The following is a 27326-nucleotide window of genomic DNA, read 5'->3' on the forward strand; positions in this document are numbered from 1 at the left end:
CCCTGTCCCCAGTGTCCCCATCCCCGCCCCCAGTGTCCCCTGTCCCCATCCCTGTCCCCAGTGTCCCCATCCCTGTCCCCGTTGCCGCTCCCCGGTAGTGTCACTATCTCTTTAAGGGATCTCCCGCGTCTCCGGTGACGTCACGCCCCTCTCAGCCAATGGCCGGCGGCGCGGGGGGCGTGGCCGGCGGAAAGGCGGGAAGCGGCGCGGGCGGGGCCGCCGCGGCTTTGGCGGGAGCGGGGGGGACGCGGCGGCGCTCGGGACCCCCAGGGACCCCCCCCGGGACCCCCGGGGACACCCAGAACCCCCCCCGGGACACCCGCGACCCTCCCAGGGACACCCCCGGGCCCGGGGACACCCCCGGAGCCCCTCCCCCACCCGGATATCCCCACCGGGACCCCCGGAACCCCCTCCCCCACCCGGATATCCCCACCGGGACCCTCGGGGACCCACGGGAGCCCCTCCCCCACCCGGATATCCCCACCGGGGACCCTCAGGGACCCCCGGAGCCCCTCCCCCATCCCGGATATCCCCACCGGGACACCTCCGGAGCCCCTCCCCCATCCCGGAGATCCCTACCGGGACCCCCGGGGATCCCCAGAACCCCCCCGGGAGCCCCTCCCCCACTCGGGTATCCCCACCGGGACCCCCGGGGACCCTTAGGAACCCCCAGAACCCCCTCCCCCACCCGGATATCCCCACCGGGGACCCTCAGGGACCCCCAGGATCCCCCCGGGAGCCCCTCCCCCACCCGGATATCCCCACCGGGACCCCCGGGGACCTTCAGGGACCCCCGGAGCCCCTCCCCCACCCGGATATCCCCACCGGGGACCCTCAGGGACCCCCGGGAGCCCCTCCCCCACTCGGATATCCCCACCGGGGACACCCCGGACCCCGAGACACCCCCGGGGACCCCCGAGAACACCCACAACCCCCCCGGGGGACACCACCGGCGACACCGGCGACACCCAGCCCCCCCCCCGGTGTGTTCCCCTCCCCCTCCCGGTGTCGCCGCCCCCCCCGGGGGGTGTCCCCGGTGTCACCCCCGCGTCCCCCCCATGGAGAACTTCCAGAAGGTGGAGAAGATCGGCGAGGGCACCTACGGGGTGGTCTACAAGGCCCGCAACAAGGTGACGGGAGAGGTGGTGGCACTCAAGAAGATCCGCCTGGACACGTGAGTGGGGGGGTTTGGGGGGTCCCCGGGGGGTTTGGGGATCCCCCCGGGGGTCTCCGGGGCTCACCCCCCCCGTTGTCACCGCAGGGAGACCGAGGGTGTCCCCAGCACGGCCATCAGGGAGATCTCGCTGCTCAAGGAGCTGAACCACCCCAACATCGTCAAGTGGGTCTGGGGGGGGTTTGGGGGGGGGTTTGGGGGGGATTTGGGGGGGTCTGGGGGGAGATGTCATTGAGGAGGGATCCCCAGGAATGTCCTGAGGGTGTTTTGGGGGGTCCTGGGGGGGATTTGGGGGCCTCTGGGGGGAGATGTCACTGAGGAGGATCCCCAGGAATGTCCTGGGGGAGCTTTGGGGGGTCCTGGGGAGTTTTGGGGGGCTCTGGGGGGAGATGTCATTGAGGAGGGATCCCCAGGAATGTCCTGAGGGTGTTTTGGGGGGTCCTGGGGGGTCCTGGGGGGGATTTGGGGGGATTGAGGGGGGATCCTGGGGGAGATGTCACTGAGGAGGGGTCCCCAGGAGGGTCCTAGAGGAGCTTTGGGGGTCTCTGAGGGGTCCTGGGGGGGATTTGGGGGGGATTTGGGGGGCTCTGGGGGGAGATGTCATTGAGGACAGGTCCCCAGGAGTGTCTTGGGGACGTCCTGGGGGAGTTTTGGGGGTCTCTGAGGGGTCCTGGGGGGCTTGGGGGGGGTCCTGGGGGGAGATGTCACTGAGGAGGGATCCCCAGGAATGTCCTGAGGGTGTTTTGGGGGGTCCTGGGGGGGATTTGAGGGGCTCTGGGGGGAGATGTCATTGAGGAGGGGTCCCCAGGAGTGTCCTGGAGGGTCCTGAGGAGTTTTGGGGGGCTCTGAGGGGTCCTGGGGGGGATTTGGGGGGCTTGAGGGTGGATCCTGGGGGGGATGTCACCAAGGAGGGGTCCTCAGGAGTGTCCTGGGAGTGTTTTGGGGGGTCCTGGGGGGTCCTGGGGGGAGATGTCACTGAGGAGGGATCCCCAGGAATGTCCTGGGGGAGCTTTGGGGGGTCCTGGGGGGATTTGGGGGGCTCTGGGGGGAGATGTCAGTGAGGAGGGGTCCCCAGAAGTGTCCTGGAGGGTCCTGAGGAGTTTTGGGGGGCTCTGAGGGGTCCTGGGGGGGATTTGGGGGGAGATGTCACTGAGGAGGGGTCCCCAGGAGTGTCTTGGGGATGTCTTGGGGGGTCCTGGGGGGGATTTGGGGGGCTCTGGGGGGAGATGTCACTGAGGAGGGGTCCCCAGGAGGGTCCTGAGGGTGTTTTGGGGGGTCCTGGGGGGGATTTGGGGGGCTTGAGGGGGGATCCTGGGGGAGATGTCACTGAGGAGGGGTCCCCAGGAATGTCCTGAGGGTGTCTTGGGGCGTCCTGGGGGAGATGGGACTGAGGAGGGGTCCCCAGGAGTGTTTTGGGGGTGTCTTGGGGGGGTTTGGGGAGTCCTGGGGGGGCTTTGGGGGGGTCGTGGGGAGCCCCTCATGACCCGGGGTGTCCCCAGGATGGGCTGTGGCCGTGCCAGGCCCTGTGGTGTCACCATGTCCCTGTCCCCGTGTCCCTGTGTCCCCAGGCTGCCCCCAAGCTGTCCCCAGGTGCTGTCCCCCTGTCCCAGAGCTGTCCCCAGGCTGTCCCCGTGTCCCTGTCCCCGTGTCCCTGTCCCTGTGTCCCTGTCCCTGTGTCCCAGGGCTGTCCCCATGTCCCCAAGCTGTCCCCATGTCCCCAAGCTGTCCCCATGTCCCCAGGCTGTCCCCAAGCTGTCCCCGTGTCCCCAGGCTCCTGGATGTCATCCACACGGAGAACAAGCTGTACCTGGTGTTCCTGTCCCTGTCCCTGTCCCTGTCCCCGTGTCCCAGGGCTGTCCCCAGGCTGTCCCCAGGTGCTGTCCCCGTGTCCCCAAGCTGTCCCCATGTCCCCTCAGGCTCCTGGATGTCATCCACACGGAGAACAAGCTGTACCTGGTGTTCGAGTCCCTGTCCCCGTGTCCCTGTCCCCGTGTCCCAGGGCTGTTCCCAGGTGCTGTCCCCGTGTCCCCAAGCTGTCCCCATGTCCCCAAGCTGTCCCCAGGCTGTCCCCAGGCTGTCCCCAAGCTGTCCCCATGTCCCCTCAGGCTCCTGGATGTCATCCACACGGAGAACAAGCTGTACCTGGTGTTCCTGTCCCTGTCCCCGTGTCCCTGTCCCCGTATCCCATGGCTGTCCCCAGGGCTGTCCCCAGGCTGTCCCCAGGTGCTGTCCCCATGTCCCCAAGCTGTCCCCGTGTCCCCAGGCTCCTGGATGTCATCCACACGGAGAACAAGCTGTACCTGGTGTTCGAGTTCCTGTCCCTGTGTCCCCGTGTCCCTGTCCCCCTGTCCCAGGGCTGTCCCTGTGTCTCAGGCCGTGTCCCCAGGCTGTCCCCTGATGCTGTCCCCGTGTCCCCAAGCTGTCCCCGTGTCCCCAGGCTCCTGGATGTCATCCACACCGAGAACAAGCTGTACCTGGTGTTCGAGTCCCTGTCCCCGTGTCCCTGTGTCCCTGTCCCCGTATCCCATGGCTGTCCCCAGGCTGTCCTCAGGTGCTGTCCCCATGTCCCAGGGCTGTCCCCAAGCTGTCCCCATGTCCCCAGGCTCCTGGATGTCATCCACACGGAGAACAAGCTGTACCTGGTGTTCGAGTCCCTGTCCCCGTGTCCCTGTGTCCCTGTCCCCGTATCCCATGGCTGTCCCCAGGCTGTCCCAGGGCTGTCCCCATGTCCCCAAGCTGTCCCCAAGCTGTCCCCAAGCTGTCCCCGTGTCCCCAGGCTCCTGGATGTCATCCACACGGAGAACAAGCTGTACCTGGTGTTCGAGTTCCTGCACCAGGACCTGAAGAAGTTCATGGACTCCTCGTCCCTCAGCGGGATCGCGCTGCCGCTCATCAAGGTGGGACCCCAAACACCTGGGGGGACCCCAAACACCTGGGGGGATCCTGGGGGGGACCCTGAAACACCTGGGGGGACATTGGGGGGACCCCGAAACACCTGGGGGACCCTAAAATATCTGCGGGAGACATTGGGGACCCTAAAACCCCTGGGGGGACCCCAAAGCACCTGGAGGGGACCTCAAAGCACCTGGGGGGATGTGGGGGGACCCTAAAACCCCAAACCCACCCTGGGGGTCCCCTGGGCCACTCAGGGGTCACTCAGGGACTGTCCCCAGTGTCCCCAGTGATGTCCCCAATGTCCCCAGAGTCACCTGTCCCATCTTCTGCAGGGGCTGGCATTCTGCCACGTGACCCCAAAACCCCAAACCCACCTGGGGGTCCCCTGGGCCATTCAGGGCTGACCCCAATGTCCCCAGTGATGTCCCCAACACTGTCCCCAATGTCCCCAGAGTTACCTGTTCCAGCTGCTGCAGGGCCTGGCCTTCTGCCACGTGACCCCAAAACCCCAAACCCATTCTGGGGGTCCCCAGAGCCACTCAGGGGTCACTCAGGGACTGTCCCCAATGTCCCCACCGCTGTCCCCAGAGTTACCTGTTCCAGCTGCTGCAGGGGCTAGCATTCTCGTATGTGACCCCAAAACCCCAAACCCACCCTGGGGGTCCCCTGGGTCACTCAGGGACTGTCCCCAATGTCCCCAGTGCTGTCCCCAGGGTCACCTGTCCCATCTGCTGCAGGGGCTGGCATTCTCGTATGTGACCCCAAAACCCCAAACCCACCTGGGGGTCCCCTGGGCCACTCGGGGCTGACCTTGGTGTCCCAGTGATGTCCCCAGTGATGTCCCCAACGATGTCCCCAATGTCCCCAGAGTTACCTGTTCCAGCTGCTGCAGGGCCTGGCCTTCTGCCACGTGACCCCAAAACCCCAAACCCGTCCTGGGGGTCCCCTGGGTCACTCAGGGACTGTCCCCAATGTCCCCAGTGCTGTCCCCAGGGTCACCTGTCCCATCTTCTGCAGGGGCTGGCATTCTCGTATGTGACCCCAAAACCCCAAACCCACCCTGGGGGTCCCCTGGGCCACTCGGGGCTGACCTTGGTGTCCCAGTGATGTCCCCAATGATGTCCCCAACGCTGTCCCCAATGTCCCCAGAGTCACCTGTCCCATCTCCTGCAGGGGCTGGCATTTTCCCACATGACCCCAAAACCCCAAACCCACCCTGGGGGTCCCCTGGGCCACTCAGGGACTGTCCCCAATGTCCCCAATGATGTCCCCAATGATGTCCCCAATGTCCCCAGAGTCACCTGTCCCATCTTCTGCAGGGCCTGGCCTTCTGCCACGTGACCCCAAAACCCCAAACCCGTCCTGGGGGTCCCCTGGGTCACTCAGGGACTGTCCCCAATGTCCCCAGTGCTGTCCCCAGGGTCACCTGTCCCATCTTCTGCAGGGGCTGGCATTCTCGTATGTGACCCCAAAACCCCAAACCCACCCTGGGGGTCCCCTGGGCCACTCGGGGCTGACCTTGGTGTCCCAGTGATGTCCCCAATGATGTCCCCAACGCTGTCCCCAATGTCCCCAGAGTTACCTGTTCCAGCTGCTGCAGGGCCTGGCCTTCTGCCACGCCCACCGGGTGCTGCACCGGGACCTGAAGCCGCAGAATTTGCTCATCAACGCCGAGGGCTCCATCAAGCTGGCCGACTTCGGGCTGGCCCGGGCCTTCGGGGTGCCTGTCAGGACCTACACCCACGAGGTGGGGAGATTTGGGGATCCCCTTGTAGGGTTTGGGGTCCCCAGGTGGGATTTGGGGGGGTTTAGGGGGGTTTGGGGGGGATTTCAGGGGTCTGGGGGCTCCATCAAGCTGGCCGACTTCGGGCTGGCCCGGGCCTTTAGGGTGCCTGTCCGGACCTACACACACGAGGTGGGGAAATTTGGGGTGCCCAGGTGGGATTTGGGGTCCCCCAGGTGGGATTTGGGGGGAATCTGGGGTCCCCCAGGTGGGATTTGGGGTCCCCAGGTGGGATTTGGGGGGGATTTCAGGGGTTTCGGGGGGGTTTGGGGTGCCTATCAGGACCTACACCCACAAGGTGGGGAAATTTGGGGATCCCCAGGTGGGATTTAGGGGGGATTTGGGGTCCCCCAGGTGGGATTTGGGGTCCCCAGGTGGGATTTGGGGTCCCCAGGTGGGATTTAGGGGGGATTTGGGGTCCCCCAAGTGGGGTTTGGGGGGGATTTCAGGGGTTTAAGGGGACTTTCAGGGTGCCTGTCAGGACCTACACACACGAGGTGGGGAAATTTGGGGTCCCCAGGTGGGGGATTTGGGGGTTCCCAGGTGGAGTTTGGGGGGGATTTGGGGTCCCCAGGGGGGATTTAGGGTCCCCAGGTGGGGTTATGGGGGGTTTGGGATGGGTTTTTGGGGGTCCTGACCCTGACGGTGTCCCTGATGTCCCCAACGTCCCCAGGTGGTGACACTCTGGTACCTCTGGGTGTCCTGTCCCTAATGTTCCTGATGGTGTCCCTGATGTCCCCAATGTCCCTGATGTCCCCAGGTAGTGATACTCTGGTACCTTAGGGATGCTGATGGTGTCCCTGATGGTGTCCCTGGTGTCCCCAATGTCCCTGATGGTGTCCCTGATGTCCCCAGGTGGTAACACACTGGTACCTCTGGGATGTTCCCCAGTGAGGTCAGGGTGTCCTGTCCCCAATGTCCCCAATGTCCCCAGGTGGTGACACTCTGGTACCTTAGGAATGTCTGTCCCTGATGATGTCCCCAATGTCCCCAGGTGGTGACACTCTGGTACCTCTGGGATGCTGATGATGTCACTGATGGTGTCCCTGATGTCCCCAATGTCCCTGATGATGTCCCCAATGTCCCCTGTGTGACAGGTGGTGACCCTGTGGTACCTTAGGGAGGCTGATGATGGTGTTGATGATGTCCCTGATGTCCCCGATGTCCCCAATGTCCCCAGGTGGTGACACTGTGGTACCTTAGGGATGCTGATGGTGTCCCTGATGATGTCTGTCCCTGATGATGTCCCTGATGTCCCCAATGTCCCTGATGATGTCCCCAATGTCCCCAGGTGGTGACACTGTGGTACCTTAGGGATGCTGATGATGGTGTTGATGATGTCCCCAATGTCCCCTGTGTGACAGGTGGTGACCCTGTGGTACCTTAGGGATGCTGGTGATGTCCCTGATGTCCCCAGGTGGTGACCCTGTGGTACCTTAGGGATGCTGATGATGGTGTGATGATGTCCCTGATGATGTCCCTGATGTCCCCAATGTCCCCAGGTGGTGACCCTGTGGTACCTTAGGGATGCTGATGATGCTGTTGATGATGTCCCTGATGATGTCCCCAATGTCCCCAATGTCCCCAGGTGGTGACACTCTGGTACCTTAGGGATGCTGATGATGGTGTTGATGATGTCCCCAATGTCCCCAATAACCCCAATGTCCCCAGGTGGTGACACTCTGGTACCTTAGGGATGTCTGTCCCTGATGATGTCCCCAATGTCCCTGATGTCCCCAGGTAGTGACACTCTGGTACCTTAGGGATGCTGATAATGTCCCTGATGGTGTCCCTGGTGTCCCCAATGTCCCTGATGGTGTCCCCAATGTCCCCAGGTGGTGACCCTCTGGTACCTCTGGGTGTCCTGTCCCTGATGGTGTCCCCAATGTCCCTGATGTCCCCAGGTAGTGACACCCTGGTACGTCTGGGATGTTGTGTCCCCGATGTCCCTGATGTCCCCAATGTCCCCAGGTGGTGACACTCTGGTACCTTAGGGATGCTGATGATGGTGTTGATGATGTCCCTGATGATGTCCCCAATGTCCCCAGGTGGTGACACTCTGGTACCTTAGGGATGCTGGTGATGGTGTGATGATGTCCCTGATGATGTCTGTCCCTGATGATGTCCCCAATGTCCCCAGGTGGTGACACTCTGGTACCGCGCCCCCGAGATCCTGCTGGGCTGCAAATATTACAGCACAGCTGTGGACATCTGGAGCCTGGGCTGCATCTTCGCCGAGATGGTGGGTGGCACTTGGGGACATTGGGGACACTGAGGGGACATCTGGAGCCTGGGCTGCATCTTCGCCGAGATGGTGGGTGGCACTTGGGGACATTGGGGACACTGAGGGGACACTGAGGGGACATCTGGAGCCTGGGCTGCATCTTCGCCGAGATGGTGGGTGGCACTTGGGGACATTGGGGACACTGAGGGGACACTGAGGGGACATCTGGAGCCTGGGCTGCATCTTCGCCGAGATGGTGGGTGGCACTTGGGGACACTGAGGGGACATTGGGGGCCCTGGGGGTGGCCTGGGTGTCCCCAAACTCCTCCTAAGGTGACACAGGAGACCCCCAGGATGCCCTGACCCCCCTCAGGTGACACTGGGGGTGACACTGCTGTCCCCAAACCCCCCCTCAGGTGACACTGATGTCCCCAGACCCCCCCTCAGGTGACACCAGGGGTGTCCCCACCCCCGGGGTGACCCCGCCGTGACGTCACCGTGACGTCACCGTGGGAACAAAGGGACATTGTGGGGTTGGGGGGGGGGAGGGGACATCATGTGACCCCCCCACGTCCCCCGGGGTGGCCACAACGTCCGGGGGGGGTCACGAGGGGCTCACGGGGCGGGGGAGGGGACAAAGCCCGGGGGGAGGGGACAGGACGGGGCTGGGGTGACACCGGGGGCCCCTGGGGGTGGCCGGGATGTCCCCAACACCCCTGGGGTGGCTTTGGGGGGGGGGGGGGGGGGCGCTCAGGTGTCCCCTGGGGTGTCCCCCTTCCTCAGCAGGGTCCCCAACCCCCCCTGGGGCTGTCCCCAGTGTCCCCAAACCCCCCTGTGGGTGTCCCCAGTGTCCCTAAACCCCCCTGTGGGTGTCCCCAGTGTCCTCAGACCCCCCTGGCACTGTCCTCAGTGTCCCCTGATGCCCCTGGGACTGTCCCCAGTGTCCCCAACCCCCCGTGTGCCCCCAGATCTCTCCCGAGGCTCTGAGATCAAACCCTGTGTCCCTTGGGGTGTCCCCTGGGATGTCCCCAATGTCCCAGCAGTGTCCCCACTGTCCCTATGATGTCCCCACTGTCCCTATGATGTCCCCAATGTCTCTATGGTGTCCCCAATGTCACTGTGCCCTGTTCCCGGTGACTCTGAGATCAACCAGCTGTCCCCACTATCCCTATGATGTCCCCAATGTCCTGACCCTGTGATGTCCCCACTGTCTCTGTGATGTCTCCAATGTCCTGATGATGTCCTGGTGATGTCCCCAATGTCCCAGCAGTGTCCCCAATGTCCCTGTGCTGTCCCCAGATCACCCGCCGTGCCCTGTTCCCCGGTGACTCCGAGCTCGACCAGCTGTCCCCAATGTCCCCAATGTCCCCAATGTCCCTTTGGTGTCCCCAGATCACCCGCCGTGCCCTGTTCCTGGGTGACTCCGAGATCGACCAGCTGTCCCCATTGTCCCCAATGTCCCTGTCTCCCAGCAGTGTCCCAGCAGTGTCCCAGCAGTGTCCCAGCAATGTCCCCAATGTCCCCAATGTCCCCAGATCACCCGCCGTGCCCTGTTCCCGGGCGATTCCGAGATCGACCAGCTGTCCCCATTGTCCCCAATGTCCCTATGGTGTCCCCAATGTCCCAGCAGTGTCCCCAGTGTCCCAGCAGTGTCCCCAATGTCCCCATAGATCACCCGCCGTGCGCTGTTCCCGGGCGATTCCGAGATCGACCAGCTGTCCCCATTGTCCCCATTGTCCCCAATGTCCCCAATGTCCCCAATGTCCCTGTCCCTCTGTAGATCACCCGCCGTGCCCTGTTCCCCGGTGACTCCGAGATCGACCAGCTGTCCCCATTGTCCCTGTGATGTCCCCATTGTCCCCAATGTCCCTGTGTCTCAGCAATGTCCCCAATGTCCCTTTGGTGTCCCCACAGATCACCCGCCGCGCGCTGTTCCCCGGTGACTCCGAGATCGACCAGCTGTCCCCATTGTCCCCAATGTCCCCAATGTCCCTTTGCTGTCCCCAGATCACCCGCCGCGCGCTGTTCCCCGGTGACTCCGAGATCGACCAGCTGTCCCCATTGTCTCTATGATATCCCCAATGCCCTGACCCTGTGATGTCCCTGTGATGTCCCCAATGTCCCCAATGTCCCCACAGATCACCCGCCGCGCGCTGTTCCCCGGTGACTCCGAGATCGACCAGCTGTCCCCATTGTCCCCAATGTCCCCAATGTCCCCAATGTCCCTTTGCTGTCCCCAGATCACCCGCCGTGCCCTGTTCCCCGGTGACTCCGAGATCGACCAGCTGTCCCCATTGTCCCCAATGTCCCAGCAGTGTCCCCATTGTCCCTAATGTCTCTATGATGTCCCCAATGTCCCCAATGTCCCCAGTGTCCCCAATGTCCCCAATGTCCCCGCAGATCACCCGCCGTGCGCTGTTCCCCGGTGACTCCGAGATCGACCAGCTGTCCCCATTGCCCCCAATGTCCCAGCAGTGTCCCAGCAGTGTCCCCAATGTCCCTGTCCCTCTGTAGATCACCCGCCGTGCCCTGTTCCCGGGCGATTCCGAGATCGACCAGCTGTCCCCATTGTCCCCAATGTCCCTATGGTGTCCCCAATGTCCCAGCAGTGTCCCCAATGTCCCCAATGTCCCCAATGTCCCCACAGATCACCCGCCGTGCCCTGTTCCCCGGTGACTCCGAGATCGACCAGCTGTCCCCATTGTCCCCATTGTCTCTATGATGTCCCCAATGTCCCCAATGTCCCCAGATCACCCGCCGTGCCCTGTTCCCCGGTGACTCCGAGATCGACCAGCTGTCCCCAATGTCCCCAATGTCCCCGCAGATCACCCGCCGCGCGCTGTTCCCCGGTGACTCCGAGATCGACCAGCTGTCCCCATTGTCCCCAATGTCCCAGCAGTGTCCCCAATGTCCCTTTGCTGTCCCCAGATCACCCGCCGTGCCCTGTTCCCGGGCGATTCCGAGATCGACCAGCTGTTCCGCATTTTCCGCACGCTGGGCACGCCGGACGAGGCCGCCTGGCCGGGGGTGTCGGCGCTGCCCGACTACAAGGCCACCTTCCCCCGCTGGGCGCGCCAGGACCTGGCCAAGGTGCTGCCGCCGCTGGACGACGAGGGACGCAAGCTCCTGGCGGTGAGGGGACAGGGGACACTCCTGCCTCGTTTCTCACACTTCTCCCCAAATTTTTCCTGATTTTTTCCCAATTTTTCCTGATTTTTTCCCAATTTTTCCTGATTTTTCCATGATTTTTTCCCAATTTTTCCCTGATTTTTTCCAAATTTTTCCTGATTTTTCCGTGATTTTTTCCCCAATTTTTCCTGATGTTTTCCCAATTTTTCTTGATTTTTTCCCAATTTTTCCCAATTTTTCCTGATTTTTCCCAATTTTTCCTGATTTTCCCCAATTTTTTCCTGATTTTTTCCCAATTTTTCCTGATTTTTTCCCAATTTTTCCCTGATTTTTTCCCAATTTTTCCTGATTTTTTCCCAATTTTTCCCCAATTTTCCCTGATTTTTTCTCAATTTTTTCCTGATTTTTTCCCAATTTTTTCCTGATTTTTTCCCCACATCTTTTCCCAATTTCTCTTGATTTTTCCCCCACTTTTCTTCTAATTTTTCCTGATTTTTCCCAATTTTCCCTGATTTTTCCCAATTTTCCCTGATTTTCCCCAATTTTTTCCTGATTTTTTCCTGATTTTTCCCAATTTTTCCAGATTTTTCCCAATTTTTCCCTGATTTTCCCCAATTTTTTCCTGATTTTTCCCCGTTTTTTCCCAATTTTCCCTTGATTTTCCCCAATTTTTCCCGATTTTCCCTCATTTTTTCCCCACTTTTTTTTCCCCAATTTTTCCTGATTTTTTCCCCACTTTTTTCCTAATTTTTCCTGATTTTTCCCCAATTTTTCCTAATTCTCCCCGATTTTTTCCTGAATTTTCCTGATTTTTTCCCACTTTTTCCCCAATTTTTCCTGATTTTTTCTCCAATTTTTCCCCAATTTTTTCTGATGTTTCTCCAATTTTCCCCAATTTTTTCCAATTTTTCCTGATTTTTTCCCAATTTTTCCTTGATTTTCCCCAATTTTCCCTGATTTTTCCTGGTTTCAACCTCTTTTTCACCCCATATTTCTCATTTTCCCCCAACATTTCCCCCCTTTTTCTCCCATTTTCCCCATTTTTCCCCATTTTTTCCCCATTTTCCCTCATTTCCCCCCATTTTCCCCCTCATTTTTCCCATTTTCTCCCCCATTTTTCCCCATTTTTCCGCATTTTTTCCCCGTTTCCCCCCTTTTTTTCCTATTTTTCCCCATTTTCTCCCCCATTTTTTCCCATTTTTCCCCATTTTTGCCCATTTTCCCCTTTTTCCCCCAGCAAATGCTGCACTACGACCCCAACAAGCGAATCTCGGCCAAGGCCGCCCTGGGCCACCCCTTCTTCAGGGACGTCACCAGGGCCGTGCCCCACCTGCGCCTCTGACCCCAAACCACCCCAAATGTCCCCAAAATCCACCCCAAAACCCCCAAATCCACCCAAAATATCCCAAAATCCCCCCAAAACCACCCAAAATATCCCCCAAATCCACCCCAAAACCCCAAACTTCACCCTAAAACCCCAAAATCCACCCTAAAACCCCAAAATCCACCCTAAAACCCCCCAAAACCACCCAAAATATCCCCAAAATCCACCCCAAAACCCCAAAAACCATCCCAAAACCACCCTAAAACCCCAAAATCCACCCAAAATATCCCAAAACCACCCCAAAACCACCCAAAACCCCCAAATCCACCCCAAAATATCCCAAAATCCACCCAAAATATCCCCAAAACCACCCTAAAACCCCCAAATCCACCCAAAATATCCCCTAAAACCCCAAATCCACCCAAAATATCCCAAAACCACCCCAAAACCACCCCAAAACAACCCTAAAACCCCCAAATCCACCCGAAACGTCCCCAAAACCACCCTAGAACCCCAAAATCCACCCTAAAACCCCCAAATCCACCCAAAATATCCCCAAAACCACCCTAAAACTCCAAAATCCACCCTAAACATCCCCCAAATCCACCCTAGAACCCCAAAATCCACCCAAAATATCCCAAAATCCACCCAAACCACCCAAAATATCCCCAAAATCCACCCTAAAACCCCCAAATCCACCCAAAATAACCCCCAAATCCACCCCAAACCACCCCAAACGTCCCCAAAATCCACCCTAGAACCCCAAAACCACCCCAAACGTCACCAAAAACACCCGAAAACCCCAAAATCCACCCCAAAAACCATCCCAAAACCACCCTAGAACCCCCAAATCCACCCAAAATATCCCAAAATCCACCCAAAACCACCCTAAACGTCCCCAAAAACACCCTAAAACCCCAAAATCCACTCAAAATATCCCCAAAACCACCCTAAAACCCGAAAATGCACCCAAAAACCACCCAAAATATCCCCAAAACCACCCTAAAACCCCCAAAACACCCAAAATATCCCCAAAATCCACACTAAAACCACACGAAACCACCCAAAATATCCCCCAAACCACCCTAAAACCCCAAAAACCACCGCAAAACCACCCTAAAACCCAAAAATCCACCCAAAATATCCCCAAATCCACACTAAAACCCCCCCAAACCACCCTAAAACTCCCAAATCCACCCCAAAATATCCCAAAATCCACCCTAAACATCCCCAAAATCCACCCTAGAACCCCAAAATCCACTCAAAATAACCCCAAAATCCACCCTAGAACCCCCAAAACCACCCCAAACGTCCCCAAAAACACCTGAAAACCCCCAAATCCACCCCAAAAACCATCCCAAAACCACCCTAAAACCCCAAAATCCCCCCCAAAACCACCCTAAAACCCCAAACACCACCCAAAATATCCCCCAAATTCACCCTAAAACCCCAAAATCCACCCAAAATATCCCCAAATCCCCCCCAAACCACCCCAAATCCCCCAAAATATCCTCAAATCCCCAAAATGATCCCAAATCCCCCCAAAATGGTCCCAAAAATGACCCGAAATTTCCCAAAAAGGACCCAAAACTTCCCAAAATATCCCCAAACCCCCCAAAAACCATCCTAGAACATCCAAAACGTCCCTTAAACTCCCCAAATGACCCCAAAACGGCCCCAAATCCCCAAAAATGACCCCAAAATTCCCAAAAATTACCCCAAATCCCCCAAATTGCCCCAAAATTCCCAATACGGCCCCAAAATGACCCAAAATGGCCCCAAAATGACCCTAAATGGCCCTAAAATTCCTCCAAAAGCCCCAAAATTACGCTAAAACTCCTCCTGATGTCCCCAAAACCCTCCCAGGACCCCCAAATGTCCCAAATTGTCCCCAAATGTCCCCAAATTTCGATGTCCCCTCCCCCCCCACCGCGGTTTTTTTGGAGCCGAAATTTTTTTGGTCAAATTTTTTTTTCCGGCAAAAAAAAAAAAAAAAATTTGTAATAAAATTTCTTTTTTGTTGTTGGGTTTTAATTTTAATTTGGAAAGGGGGGGTGGGGTCAGGGTGGCATTGTCACCTCTGGGGGTGGCATTGTCACCTCCCCTCCCCCCAAAAATGTCTCCAAAAATGGCCCTAAAATCCCCCCAGATCCCTGGAAATGTCCCCAAATCTGCCCAAAAAGGACCAAAAATCCCTCTCGAAAGCCCAAAAAATGTCCCCAAGACCCCAAAAATGTCCCTAAACCCCAAAATGTCCCCAAATTGTCCCCAAACCCCCCAAAATGTCCCCAAATTGTCCCCAACCCCCCCGAGGGAGCCTCCCAGGCCACGCCCCCTAAACAACAAGCCACGCCCAGTTTGTGGCCACGCCCACCGCACAATCAGAGCGTTCTGATTGGTTCGTCCAAGCCCCGCCCTGGGACTCATCGCTCCCGGCGAGCTCCGCTGTCAATCATACCCAGCGGCTCCTCTGATTGGACGAAGGTTCGTCTCCGCCCGCCTTCTCATTGGGTGAGGCAGCCGGGGGGCTCCGCCCTCTTCGGTCACCTTATTTGTTGTTCGACCCGCCCTCCCGCGCGTTTCCGCTTCCTATTGGTGGCCTGCCGTGTCACTCATCACAAGTCCCGCCTTTTCTCTTCCCCATTGGCCACGCTCTTTTTTCCCCTTATTGGCCGCTCTGCTGTCCATCACCTCTTCCCTCCCACCTATTGGTGGAGCCCCGCGGGGCGGTGCCCTCCTCTCTTCCCATTGGCGCAGCGCAAAGGCGGGCTCTTCACCGATTGGTCGCCGCTCATCTTAGTCCCGCCCCCCTCCGTGAGGGCTTGGCGGAGCCGCTGTTTGTGCGCTCGGGGCCGCGCCGGGAGGGCCCGGAGGTACCGGAGGGGAGGGCGGGGGTCCCGGTGGGACCGGGGGGCGCTCCGAGGGCGGCACCGGGCACCGACAGCGACCGAGCACCGAGGGGAACCGGGAGGAACCGCGCCGCGCCCGGCCCGGCCCGCTGAGGGCGCTGAGGGGAGGGCGGGACCCCCCCGGTGGCGATTTGGGGAGGGGGCTCCAGGCCTGAGGGCGCCGCCGCCGCCTCGTCCCGGGCGGTTCCGGGCCGGGATCCCCCGGAGGGGTCGGGGCTTGGCCGGGTTGGGCTTGAGGGGAGCGGCGCTGCTTCGTTGTGAGGGGGAACCCCCATTTTGGGGGGTGTTTTTGGCCCCCTCCCCATTATTGAGGTTTCTCTCCTGTTTTGGGGTTTTTATTTTTCGTCCCCTCCCTATTTTTGTTTTTTTTTCTTGCCTCGTTCCTATTTTGGGAATGTTTTCCCCTTGTTTTGGGTTTTTTCCCCACCTCTTCTCCATTTTTGAGGTTCCCCCCCTGTTTTGGGGTGTTTTTCTGCCCTGTTCTCCCCTATTGGGATTTTTTCCCTGTTTTGGGTATTTTTTTTTCTTGCCTCGTACTCATTATTGTCGATTATCCCTATTTTGGCAGCATTTTTCTCACAGTTTTGGGGTTTTTCTCTCTGATTCCTGCCCAGAGCTGGGGATCCCCCAGGATTTGGGATCTCCCAAGAATTTGGGATCCCCCAGAGTTTGGGATCCACCAGAATTTGGGATCTCCCAGGATTTGGGATCCCACTGAACCGTGGCTCCTCCAGAATTTGGGATCACCCCAGACTCTGGGATTGCTCAGAATTTGGGATTCCCTGGAATTTGGGATCCCCCAGAGTTTGGGATCCCCCAGAATTTGGGATCCCTCAGAATCTGGGATCCCTCAGCACTGAGGCTCTCCCAGGATTTGGGATTCCCTGGAATTTGGGATCTCCCATCCCAGTTTGGCTGCCCCCTGTGCTGACCCCATCCCAGTTTGGGTATCCCACTGTTCTGACCCCATCCCAGTTTGGCTATCCCAGTAGGGTGACCCCATCCCAGTTTGGCTGTCCCAGTAGGGTGACCCCATCCCAGTGGGGTGACCCCATCCCAGTTGGGTTATCCCACTGTGCTGACCCCATCCCAGTCTGGCTGCCCCCTGTGCTGACCCCATCCCAGTTTGGCTGTCCCAGTAGGGTGACCCCATCCCAGTAAGGTGACCCCATCCCAGTGGGGTGACCCCATCCCAGTCTGGCTATCCCAGTAGGGTGACCCCATCCCAGTAGGGTGACCCCATCCCAGTCTGGCTATCCCAGTAGGGTGACGCCGTCCCAGTTTGGCTGTCCCACTGTGCTGACCCCATCCCAGTTTGGCTATCCCAGTAGGGTGACCCCATCCCAGTTTGGCTATCCCAGTAGGGTGACCCCATCCCAGTTTGGCTATCCCAGTAGGGTGACCCCATCCCAGTTTGGCTGCCCCCTGTGCTGACCCCATCCCAGTTTGGCTGTCCCCATCCCAGTTTGGCTGCCCCCAGTTTGGCTGACCCCTGCCATGTCCCCCTGTCCGTCTGTCCCCAGGATCGCGGTGCCGTCATTCCCAGCCCATCCCAGTGTTCTGACCTCACCCCAGTTGGGTTGATCCCATCCCAGTTTGGCTGTCCCCATCCCAGTTAGGGTGACCCCATCCCAGTTTGGCCATCCCAGTAGGGTGACCCCATCCCAGTTGGGTTATCCCAGTAGGGTGACCCCATCCCAGTTTGGCTATCCCAGTAGGGTGACCCCATCCCAGTTTGGTTATCCCAGTGGGGTGACCCCATCCCAGTTAGGGTGACCCCATCCCAGTTTGGCTGCCCCCATCCCAGTTTGGCTGACCCCTGCCGTGTCCCCCTGTCCGTCTGTCCCCAGGACCGCGGTGCCGTCGCGCCCAGCCCGTCCCAGTGTTCTGACCCCATCCCAGTAGGATGACCCCATCCCAGTTTGGCCATCCCAGTAGGGTGACCCCATCCCAGTTTGGCTGACCCCTGTGCTGACCCCATCCCAGTTTGGCTGCCCCCATCCCAGTTTGGCTGCCCCCATCCCAGTTTGGCTGACCCCTGCCGTGTCCCCCTGTCCGTCTGTCCCCAGGACCGCGGTGCCGTCGCGCCCAGCCCGTCCCAGTGTTCTGACCCCATCCCAGTAGGATGACCCCATCCCAGTTTGGCCATCCCAGTAGGGTGACCCCATCCCAGTTTGGCTGACCCCTGTGCTGACCCCATCCCAGTTTGGCTGCCCCCATCCCAGTTTGGCTGCCCCCATCCCAGTGTTCTGACCCCTGCCGTGTCCCCCTGTCCGTCTGTCCCCAGGACCGCGGTGCCGTCGCGCCCAGCCCGGCCATGGCCGCGCGCGGGGCCCAGCGGCCCAACGGGCACTCGCAGCCCAGTAAGATCTGCCAGTTCAAACTGGTGCTACTGGGAGAGTCGGCCGTGGGCAAGTCCAGCCTGGTGCTGCGCTTCGTCAAGGGCCAGTTCCACGAGTACCAGGAGAGCACCATCGGCGGTGAGCCGGGCTCCCAGGGGATTTGGGGGATCCCAAAAGGGTCTGGGGGATCCCACGGGGATTTGGGGTGATCCCAGGGTGGGATTTGGGGTGCAGGGCTTCGTCAAGGGCCAGTTCCACGAGTACCAGGAGAGCACCATCGGCGGTGAGCGGGGATCCCACAGGGATTTAGGGGATCCCAAAAGGGTCTGGGGGATCCCAGAAGGGTCTGGGGCTGTCCTAAAGGGGTCTGGGGCTGGCCTGGGTGGGGTTTGGGGTGATCCCAGGTGGGATTTGGGGTGCAGGGCTTCGTCAAGGGCCAGTTCCACGAGTACCAGGAGAGCACCATCGGCGGTGAGCCGGGCTCCCACGGGGGGCTGGGGAATCCCAAAAGGATCTGGGGGATCCCAGAAGGGTCTGGGGCTGGCCTGGGTGGGATTTGGGGCTGGCCAGGGTGGGGTTTGGGGTGATCCCAGCTGGGATTTGGGGTGCAGGGAGGGCTTTGTCAAGGCGAGTACCAGGAGAGCACCATCGGCGGTGAGCCGGGCTCCCACGGGGGGCTGGGGGATCCCAAAAGGGTCTGGGGGATCCCAAAAGGGTCTGGGGGATCCCAAAAGGGTCTGGGGCTGGCCTGGGTGGGATTTGGGGTGATCCCAGCTGGGATTTGGGGTGATCCCAGCTGGGATTTGGGGTGATCCCAGCTGGGATTTGGGGTGCAGGGCTTCACCAAGGCCAGTACCAGGAGAGCACCATCGGCGGTGAGCTGGGATCCCACGGGGGGCTGGGGGATCCCAAAAGGGTCTGCGGGATCCCACAGGGATTTGGGGGATCCCACAGGGATTTGGGGAATCCCAAATGGATTTGGGGGATCCCACAAGGGTCTGGGGCTGGCCAGGGTGGGATTTGGGGTGATCCCAGCTGGGATTTGGGGTGCAGGGAGGGCTTTTTGGAAGGGTTTGGGGTACCCTGAGGTGTCCCTGGGCAGATTTTGTGACACCCGGAGGTGTCCCTGGAAGGACCTGGAATGCAGGAAGGGTTTGGGGTGCAGTAAGGTGTCCCTGGCTGGCTTGGTGACCCTGTGGTGCCACTGGTGGCACTCTGGTGACACTCTGGTGACACTGGTGACACTGTGGTGACCCTGTCCCCTGTCCCCAGCGGCGTTCCTGACGCAGTCCGTGTGCCTGGCCAGGTTTGGGGTGCAGTGATGGCTCTCTGGTTGGGCTGGTGACACTCTGGTGACACTGTGGTGCCACTGGTGACACTCTGGTGACCCTGTGGTGACACTGGTGGCACTCTGGTGGCACTGTGGTGACCCTGTCCCCTGTCCCCAGCGGCGTTCCTGACACAGTCCGTGTGCCTGGCCGGGTTTGGGGTGCAGTGAGGTGTCCCTGGCTGGGTTGGTGACACTCTGGTGACCCTGTGGTGACACTGGTGGCACTGTGGTGGCACTGTGGTGACCCTGTCCCCTGTCCCCAGCGGCGTTCCTGACGCAGTCCGTGTGCCTGGCCGGGTTTGGGGTGCAGTGATGGCTCTCTGGGTGGGCTGGTGACACTCTGGTGACACTGGTGGCACTGTGGTGACCCTGTGGTGACACTGGTGACACTCTGGTGGCACTGTGGTGACCCTGTCCCCTGTCCCCAGCGGCGTTCCTGACGCAGTCCGTGTGCCTGGATGACACCACGGTGAAGTTTGAGATCTGGGACACGGCGGGGCAGGAGCGCTACCACAGCCTGGCCCCCATGTACTACCGGGGGGCCCAGGCTGCCATCGTGGTCTACGACATCACCAACCAGGTCTGGGGGGTCTGGGGGACATTTGGGGGGGTCCTGAGGGGACTTCAGGGGGTCCTGAGGGGGTTTTGGGGTGTCCTGAGGGGATTTGGGGGGATTTCAGGGGGATCTGGGGGGGTTTCGGGGGTGGTTTGAGGGGTACTTCCAGGGTGCCCAGGCTGCTATCATGGTCTACGACATCACCAACGAGGTCTGGGGGGTCTGGGGGACATTTGGGGGGGTCCTGAGGGGATTTGGGGGAGTCCTGAGGGGATTTCAGGGGGTCCTGAGGGGGTTTCAGGGGGTCCTGAGGGGGTTTTGGGGTGTCCTGAGGGGATTTGAGGGGGATCTGGAGGGGTTTTGGGGGTGGTCTGAGGGGTACTACCGGGGGGCCCAGGCTGCCATCGTGGTCTACAACATCACCAACCAGGTCTGGGGGGTCTGGGGGGCATTTGGGGGGGTCCTGAGGGGATTTGGGGGGGTCCTGAGGGGATTTCAGGGGGTCCTGAGGGGATTTGGGGGAGTCCTGAGGGGATTTGGGGGGGTCCTGAGGGGATTTGAGGGGGATCTGGGGGAGTTTTGGGGCGTGGTCTGAGGGGTACTACCGGGGTGCCCAGGCTGCCATTGTGGTCTACAACATCACCAAGCAGGTCTGGGGGGTCTGGGGGACATTTGGGGGGGTCCTCAGGGGATTTCAGGGGATCCTGAGGAGGTTTAGGGGGGATTTGAGGGGGTCCTGAAGGGTTTTGGGGGGGATTTGAGGGGATTTTGGGGGGTCTCAGGGGGGTCTGAGGGAGCCATCGTGGTCTGGTCTGGGGGGGATTTGGGGCAGATCTGGGGGACTCAGGGGGGTCTGAGGGAGCTCAGGGGGTTTGAGGGGGAGTCCCAGGATATTTGAGGAGGGGTCTCAGGGGTTCCAGGATATTTGAGGAGGGGTCTCAGGGGTTTCAGACTATTTGGGGAGGGGTCTTATGGCCCCAGTCCCCCTGCAGGAGACCTTTGCCCACACCCGGGGCTGGGTGAAGGAGCTGGGGGGGGTCTGGGCATCTCAGGGGATTTGAGGATTTTTGAGGAGGGGTCTCAGGGTATTTGAGGAGGGGTCTCTGGGGATTTGAGGAGGGGTCCCAGAGGTCTCAGACTATTTGGGGAGGGGTCTCACAGCCCCAATCCCCCCTCCAGGAGACCTTTGCCCACACCCGGGGCTGGGTGAAGGAGCTGCAGGGGGGTCTGGGGATCTCAGGGAATTTGAGGATTTTTGAGGAGGGGTCTCAGGTGTCTCAGGGGATTTGAGGAGGGGGATTTGAGGAGGGGTCTCAGGGGATTTGAGGAGGGGTCTCAGACTATTTGAGGAGGGGTCTCACAGCCCCAATCCCCCCTCAGGACACCTTTGCCCACACCCGGGGCTGGGTGAAGGAGCTGGGGGGGGTCTGGGGATCTCAGGGCTCTGAGGATTTTTGAGGAGGGGTCTCAGGTGTCTTAGGGGATTTGAGGAGGGGGATTTGGGGAGGGGTCTCAGACTATTTGAGGAGGGGTCTCACAGCACCAATCCCCCTCCAGGAGACCTTTGCCCGAGCCCGGGGCTGGGTGAAGGAGCTGCAGGGGGGTCTGGGGATCTCAGGGGATTTGAGGATTTTTGAGGGGGGGTCTCAGGTGTCTCAGGGGATTTGGGGAAGGGGGATTTGGGGAGGGGTCTCAGGGGATTTGAGGAGGGGTCTCAGGCTATTTGAGGAGGGGTCTCACAGCCCCAATCCCCGCTCCAGGAGACCTTTGCCCGGGCCCGGGGCTGGGTGAAGGAGCTGCAGGGGGGTCTGGGGATCTCAGGGGATTTGAGGATTTTTGAGGAGGGGTCTCAGGTGTCTCAGGGGATTTGAGGAGGGGGATTTGGGGAGGGGTCTCAGGGGATTTGAGGAGGGGTCTCAGGCTATTTGAGGAGGGGTCTCAGACTATTTGAGGAGGGGTCTCACAGCCCCAATCCCCATCCCAGGAGACCTTTGCCCGGGCCCGGGGCTGGGTGAAGGAGCTGGGGGGGGGTCTGGGCATCTCAGGGGATTTGAGGATTTTTGAGGGGGGGTCTTAGGGGATTTGAGGAGGGGTCTCAGGGAATTTGAGGAGGGGTCTCAGGCTATTTGAGGAGGGGTCTCACAGCACCAATCCCCCCTTCCTTTGCCCGAGCCCGGGGCTGGGTGAAGGAGCTGCAGGGGGGTCTGGGGATCTCAGGGGATTTGAGGAGGGGTCTCAGGTGTCTCAGGGGATTTGAGGAGGGGGATTTGGGGAGGGGTCTCAGGGGATTTGAGGAGGGGTCTCACAGCACCAATCCCCCCTCAGGAGACCTTTGCCCGGGCCCGGGGCTGGGTGAAGGAGCTGCAGCGCCAGGCCAGCCCCAGCATCGTCATCGCCCTGGCCGGCAACAAGGCTGACCTGGCCAGCAAGAGGATGGTGGAATACGAGGTAAGGGGGGTTTGGGGGGGTTTTGGGGGGGTTTAGAGGATTTGGGGCAATTTTGGGGATTTTTAAAAAATTTTTGGGAGATTTGGGGATTTTTTGAGGGAATTTTTGGGGGATTTTTTTAGGATTTTAGGATTTTTTTAGGATTTTTTTAGAATTTTTGGGGGATTTTTTTGGGGGATTTTGGGGATTTTTTGGGGAGTTTTGGGGATTTTTTGGGGGGATTTTGGGGATTTTTTAGGGGGTATTTGGGGGTTTTTTTTTTTAAGTTTTTGGGGATTTTTTGGGGATTTTTTGGGGGGATTTTGGGATTTTTTTTAAGTTTTTGGGGGGGATTTGGGGATTTTTTTGGGATGATTTGGGGATTTTTTGGGGGGGATTTTGGGATTTTTTTAAAGTTTTTGGTGAATTTGGGGGGGGAGATTTGGGGAACTTTTTTTGGTGATTTGGGGATTTTTTGGGGGGATTTTGGGATTTTTTAAAAAGTTTTTGGGAAACTTTTTGGGGGAATTTGGGGTTTTTTTGGGGGGATTTGGGGGATTTTTCAGGAGGATTTTCTTTAAAGTTTTTGGGGAATTTTTTTTGAGGATTTGGGGATTTTTTGGAGGGGATTTTGGGGATTTTTTGGGGTATTTGGGGATTTTTTTTTTTAAGTTTTTGGGGATTTTTTTGGGATTTTTTGGGAGGGATTTTGGAGATTTTTCAGGGCGATTTTCTTGAAAGTTTTTGCGGAATTTTTTGGCAATTTTAGGATTTTTTTGGGGGTGATCTGGGGATTTTTTGGGGGGATTTTTAGAGGGTGGAGTACGAGGTATGGCGTGTCTTGGAGAATTTTAAGAAATTTTGGGAATTTTTGGAGCAATTTTGGGACTTCCTGTGGAGATTTTTTTGGCCAACGTGTGAAGTTTTTTTGGGGAATTTTTGGGATTTCTCTGAAGGGATTTTTGGGCAATTTCTGGGGAATCTTTGAGGGTTTTTTTGGGAGGAATTTTGGGGTTTTTGATGAATTTTTTGCCTGCAGGAAGCCCAAGCCTACGCTGATGACAACAGCCTGCTCTTCATGGAGACCTCGGCCAAGACAGCCATGAATGTCAACGACCTCTTCCTGGCCATTGGTGGGTCTGGGGGCTCTGGGGGGGCTCTGGGGGGGTCTCAGGGGGCTCTGAGGGGTTTTGGGGGGATCCTGAGGGGTTTTGAGGGGGTTTCAGGAGGTTTCTCAGGGGTTTTGGGGGGTTCTGAGAGGTTTCAGAGAGGTTTGGGGGGGCTCAAGGGGGGTCCTGAGGGGTTTTGGGGGTTCTGAGGAGTTCTGAGGGGGCTCAGGAGGATTTGAGGAGGGGTCTCAGGGGGATTTTGGGGGTCCTGAGGGGTTTTGGGGTTCTGAGGGGGCTCAGGAGGATTTGAGGAGGGGTCTCAGGGGGGGTTTGGGGGTCCTGAGGGGTTTTGGGGAGGTTCAGGAGGATTTGAGGAGGGGGTTCAGGGGGGTTTTGGGGATCCTGAGGAGTTTTGGGGTTCTGAGGGGTTTTGGGGGGATCTCTGAGGGGTTTTGAGGGGGTTTCAGGAGGTTTCTCAGGGGTTTTGGGGGGTTCTGAGAGGTTTCAGAGAGGTTTGGGGGGGCTCAAGGGGGGTCCTGAGGGGTTTTGGGGTTCTATGGGGGCTCAGGAGGATTTGAGGAGGGGGTCTCAGGGGGGTTTTGGGGGTCCAGGGGGGTTTTGGGGGATCTGAGGGGTTTTGGGGGGGGTCTCTGAGGGGTTTTGAGGGGGTTTCAGGAGGTTTCTCAGGGGTTTTGGGAAGTTTCAAAAGGGTTTTAGGAGGGGTTTGGGGGGTTCTGAGAGGTCTGGGGGCTCAAGGGGGGTCCTGAGGGGTTTTGGGGGTCTCTGAGGGGGCTCAGGAGGATTTGAGGAGGGGTCTCAGGGGGGTTTTGGGGGTCCTGAGGGGTTTTGGGGGTCCTGAGGGGTTTTGGGGGTCCTGAGGGGTGCCCCATTTCCAAACCAAATCATCCAGAATCATCCTAAATCATCCCAAACCATCTCAAACCATTCCAAACCATCTCAAATCACTTTAAATCACCCCAAACCATCCCAAACCACTTTAAACCACCCCAAATCCCCCCGAATCCCCCCGAGCTGACCCCCAATCCCCGTTCCAGCCAAGAAGCTGCCAAAGACGGAGCCGCAGAGCACGAGCGGGGCCGGGGGCCGGGGCCGGGGCGTGGACCTGAGCGAGCAGAGCCCGCAGGGCCGCGGGCAGTGCTGCAGCAACTGAGGGGGATCCACTGGGATCCACTGGGACCCACTGGGATCCACTGGGATCCACCGGGACTGAGCCCAGATCCAGCCAGGATTGAACCCAGATCAGCTCACAGGGCCGCGGGCAGTGCTGCAGCAACTGAGGGGGATCCACTGGGATCCACTGGGATCCACTGGGACCCGCTGGGATCCACTGGGATCCGCTGGGATCCACTGGGATGGAACCAGATCCAGCCAGGATTGAACCCAGATCAGCTCACAGGGCCGCGGGCAGTGCTGCAGCAACTGAGGGGGATCCACTGGATCTGCTGGGATCCACCGGGACTGAACCCTGATCCAGCCAGGATTGAACCCAGATCAGCTCACAGGGCTGCAGCAACTGAGGGGGATCCACGGGGTCCACTGGGATCCACTGGGAACGGCTGGGATCCACCGGGACTGAGCCCAGATCCAGCCAGGATTGAGCCCAGATCAGCTCACAGTGCTGCAGCAACTGAGGGATCCACTGGGATGGAACCAGATCCAGCTGGGATCCACCAGGACTGAGCCCAGATCCAGCCAGGATTGAACCCAGATCAGCTCACAGGGCCGCGGGCAGTGCTGCAGCAACTGAGGGGGATCCACTGGGACCTGCTGGGATCCACTGGGATCCACCGGGATCCACTGGGATGGAACCAGATCCAGCCAGGATTGAACCCAGATCAGCTCACAGGGCTGCAGCAACTGAGGGGGATCCCTGGGATCCACTGGGATCCACTGGGATCCACCGGGACTGAGCCCAGATCCAGCCAGGATTGAACCCAGATCAGCTCACAGGGCTGCAGCAACTGAGGGGGATCCACGGGGTCCGCTGGGATCCCTGGGATCTGCTGGGATCCACTGGGGTGGAACCAGATCCAGCCAGGATCCACCGGGACTGAGCCCAAATCCACCAGGACTGAACCCAGATCCAGCTCACAGGGCTGCAGCAACTGAGGGGGATCCACAGGATCTGCTGGGATCCACTGGGCTGGAACCAGATCCAGCCAGGATCCACTGGGACTGAACCTTGATCCACCAGGATTGAACCCAGATCAGCTCACAGTGCTGGGGCCAGTGCTGCAGCAACTGAGGGGGATCCGCTGGGATCCACTGGGATCCACTGGGATCCACCGGGACTGAACCCTGATCCAGCCAGGATTGAACCCAGATCCACCAGGATTGAACCCAGATCAGCTCACAGGGCCACGGGCAGTGCTGCAGCAACTGAGGGGGATCCACAGGATCTGCTGGGATCCGCTGGGATGGAACCAGATCCAGCCGGGATCCACCAGGACTGATCCCAGATCCGCCAAGATTGACTGGGATTGACCCAGGATTGCAGCCAGGATCCACCGGGACTGAGCCCAGATCCACCGGGACTGAGCCCAGATCCAGCTAGGATTGAACTCAGATCCAGCTCACAGGGCTGCAGTAACTGAGGGATCCACAGGATCTGCTGGGATCCAGCCTAAATCCAGCCGGGATTGAATCCAAATCCAGCCAGGATCCACCAGGACTGAGCCCTGATCTAGCTTGCAGGGCCACAGCCAGTGCTGGAGCAGCTGAGGGATCTGCTGGGATCAGCCCAAATCCAGTCGGGATCACAGCCAGGATCCAACCCAGGTCCAGCCCAGATTGAACTGGGATCACAGCCAGGATCCAGTCCAAATCCCGCCAGGATCCAGCCCAGATCAAACTGGGATCACAGCCAGGATCCAGTCCAAATCCAGCCCAGATCCAGACCAATTCCAGTTGGGATCACAGCCAGGATCCAGCCCTAATCCAGCCCAAATCCAGCCAGGATCCAGCCCAATCCAGCCGGGATCACAGCCAGGATCCAGCCCAGATCCAGTCGGGATCACAGCCAGGATCCAGCCCCAATCCAGCCCAGATCCAGCCCAATTCCAGTCGGGATCACAGCCCAGATCCAGCCCGGATCCACCGGGACTGAACCCAGGTCCAGCCCGCAGGGCCACAGCCAGTGCTGGAGCAGCTGAGGGATCCACAGGGTCCAGCCAGATCCCACTGGGGATTCCAGCCCAGATCCCAGCCTGGATCCCACCAGATCCCAGCCTGGATCCCAGCTCCAGCTCCACCCTGGGACTCTCCCAGCACTTTTTGAAGCTTCCAAGGCTCTGCCTCGGCTCCAGATCCCTCCTGGCTCCACCAGATCCCTCTTGGCTCCACCAGATCCCTCTTGGCTCCACCAGATCCTGCCCAGCTCCACCAGATCCCTCCTGGCTCCACCAGATCCTGCCCAGCTCCACCAGATCCTGCCCAGCTCCACCAGATCCCTCCTGGCTCCACCAGGCATCACTTGGATCTCTCAGATCCCACCTGGACCTTCCAGATTTCACATGGATTGTCCAGACTCCTCCTGGCTCCACCAGATCTCACCTGGATCTTCCAGATCCCTCTTGGCTCCTCCAGACTCCACCTGGATCCTCCAGATCTCACCTGGATCCTCCAGACTCCACCTGGATCCTCCAGATCCCTCCTGGATCCTCCAGATCTCACCTGGATCCTCCAGACTCCTCCTGGATCCTCCAGATCCCACCTGGACCTTCTAGATTTCACATGGATCGTCCCGACTCCTCCTGGCTCCACCAGATCTCACCTGGATCCTCCAGACTCCTCCTGGCTCCACCAGATCCCTCTTGGATTCACCAGATCCCACAGGGACCCTCCGGATCCTCCCAGCCCCTCCTGGATCCCGGTGCCAGATCCCCGATCCCTCCCTGCCCACACCGGGGCCGGGATTGGACTCCCGGGGACCCCGCGGGGCCTCGGACGCTTGGACCCCCCCCAGATCCCCCCTGGATCCCCCCAGATCCCCCCTGGATCCCACCAGATCCCTCCAGATCCCCCCTGGATCCCCCCAGATCCCTCCAGACCCCCCTGGATCCCTCCTGGATCTTGGGATCTGGGGGTCCCCAGGCCCAGCAGGG

The 27326-nt window shown here is 59.4% G+C and overlaps 2 protein-coding genes across 3 annotated transcripts; both read left to right on the forward strand.

Annotated features, from left to right (window-relative positions):
* The first annotated feature begins 1048 nt into the window (after nt 1-1048).
* CDK2 (cyclin dependent kinase 2) lies at nt 1049-12596 on the forward strand. The gene is made up of 7 exons (XM_084223577.1): nt 1049-1174; nt 1262-1339; nt 3951-4071; nt 5646-5816; nt 7993-8094; nt 11005-11208; nt 12443-12596. The coding sequence occupies exons 1-7, from the start codon at nt 1059-1061 to the stop codon at nt 12545-12547; spliced, it is 897 nt and encodes a 298-aa protein (XP_084079703.1). The 5' UTR covers nt 1049-1058; the 3' UTR covers nt 12548-12596.
* Nucleotides 12597-15342: 2746 nt separating this feature from the next.
* Nucleotides 15343-26511, forward strand: RAB5B (RAB5B, member RAS oncogene family). 2 transcript variants are annotated; one of them, XM_084223670.1, is made up of 6 exons: nt 15343-15402; nt 17726-17918; nt 19539-19690; nt 21992-22114; nt 23133-23226; nt 24263-26511. In XM_084223670.1, the coding sequence occupies exons 2-6, from the start codon at nt 17756-17758 to the stop codon at nt 24901-24903; spliced, it is 1173 nt and encodes a 390-aa protein (XP_084079796.1). In that variant the 5' UTR covers nt 15343-15402; nt 17726-17755; the 3' UTR covers nt 24904-26511. The 2 variants fall into 2 exon arrangements, with proteins under 2 accessions (XP_084079796.1, XP_084079797.1); XM_084223671.1 differs by having other exon boundaries at nt 24258-24501.
* The last annotated feature ends 815 nt before the right edge of the window (nt 26512-27326 follow it).

Source organism: Fringilla coelebs (assembly GCF_963513975.1).
Source record: "Fringilla coelebs genome assembly, chromosome: 30".
In the NCBI taxonomy this organism is placed as follows: Eukaryota; Metazoa; Chordata; class Aves; order Passeriformes; family Fringillidae; genus Fringilla; species Fringilla coelebs.

Bases quoted from the DNA above. Each gene is read 5' to 3' on its own strand.
- CDK2 (XM_084223577.1), top strand. From the start codon at position 1,059: ATGGAGAACTTCCAGAAGGTGGAGAAGATCGGCGAGGGCACCTACGGG. The intron at 1,340-3,950 runs GTGGGTCTGGGG...CCGTGTCCCCAG, and splicing joins AACCACCCCAACATCGTCAA to GCTCCTGGATGTCATCCACA. The intron at 8,095-11,004 runs GTGGGTGGCACT...TGCTGTCCCCAG, and splicing joins GCTGCATCTTCGCCGAGATG to ATCACCCGCCGTGCCCTGTT.
- RAB5B (XM_084223670.1), top strand. From the start codon at position 17,756: ATGGCCGCGCGCGGGGCCCAGCGGCCCAACGGGCACTCGCAGCCCAGT. The intron at 19,691-21,991 runs GTCTGGGGGGTC...ATCCCCCCTCAG, and splicing joins TCTACGACATCACCAACCAG to GAGACCTTTGCCCGGGCCCG. The intron at 22,115-23,132 runs GTAAGGGGGGTT...TTTTGCCTGCAG, and splicing joins AGAGGATGGTGGAATACGAG to GAAGCCCAAGCCTACGCTGA.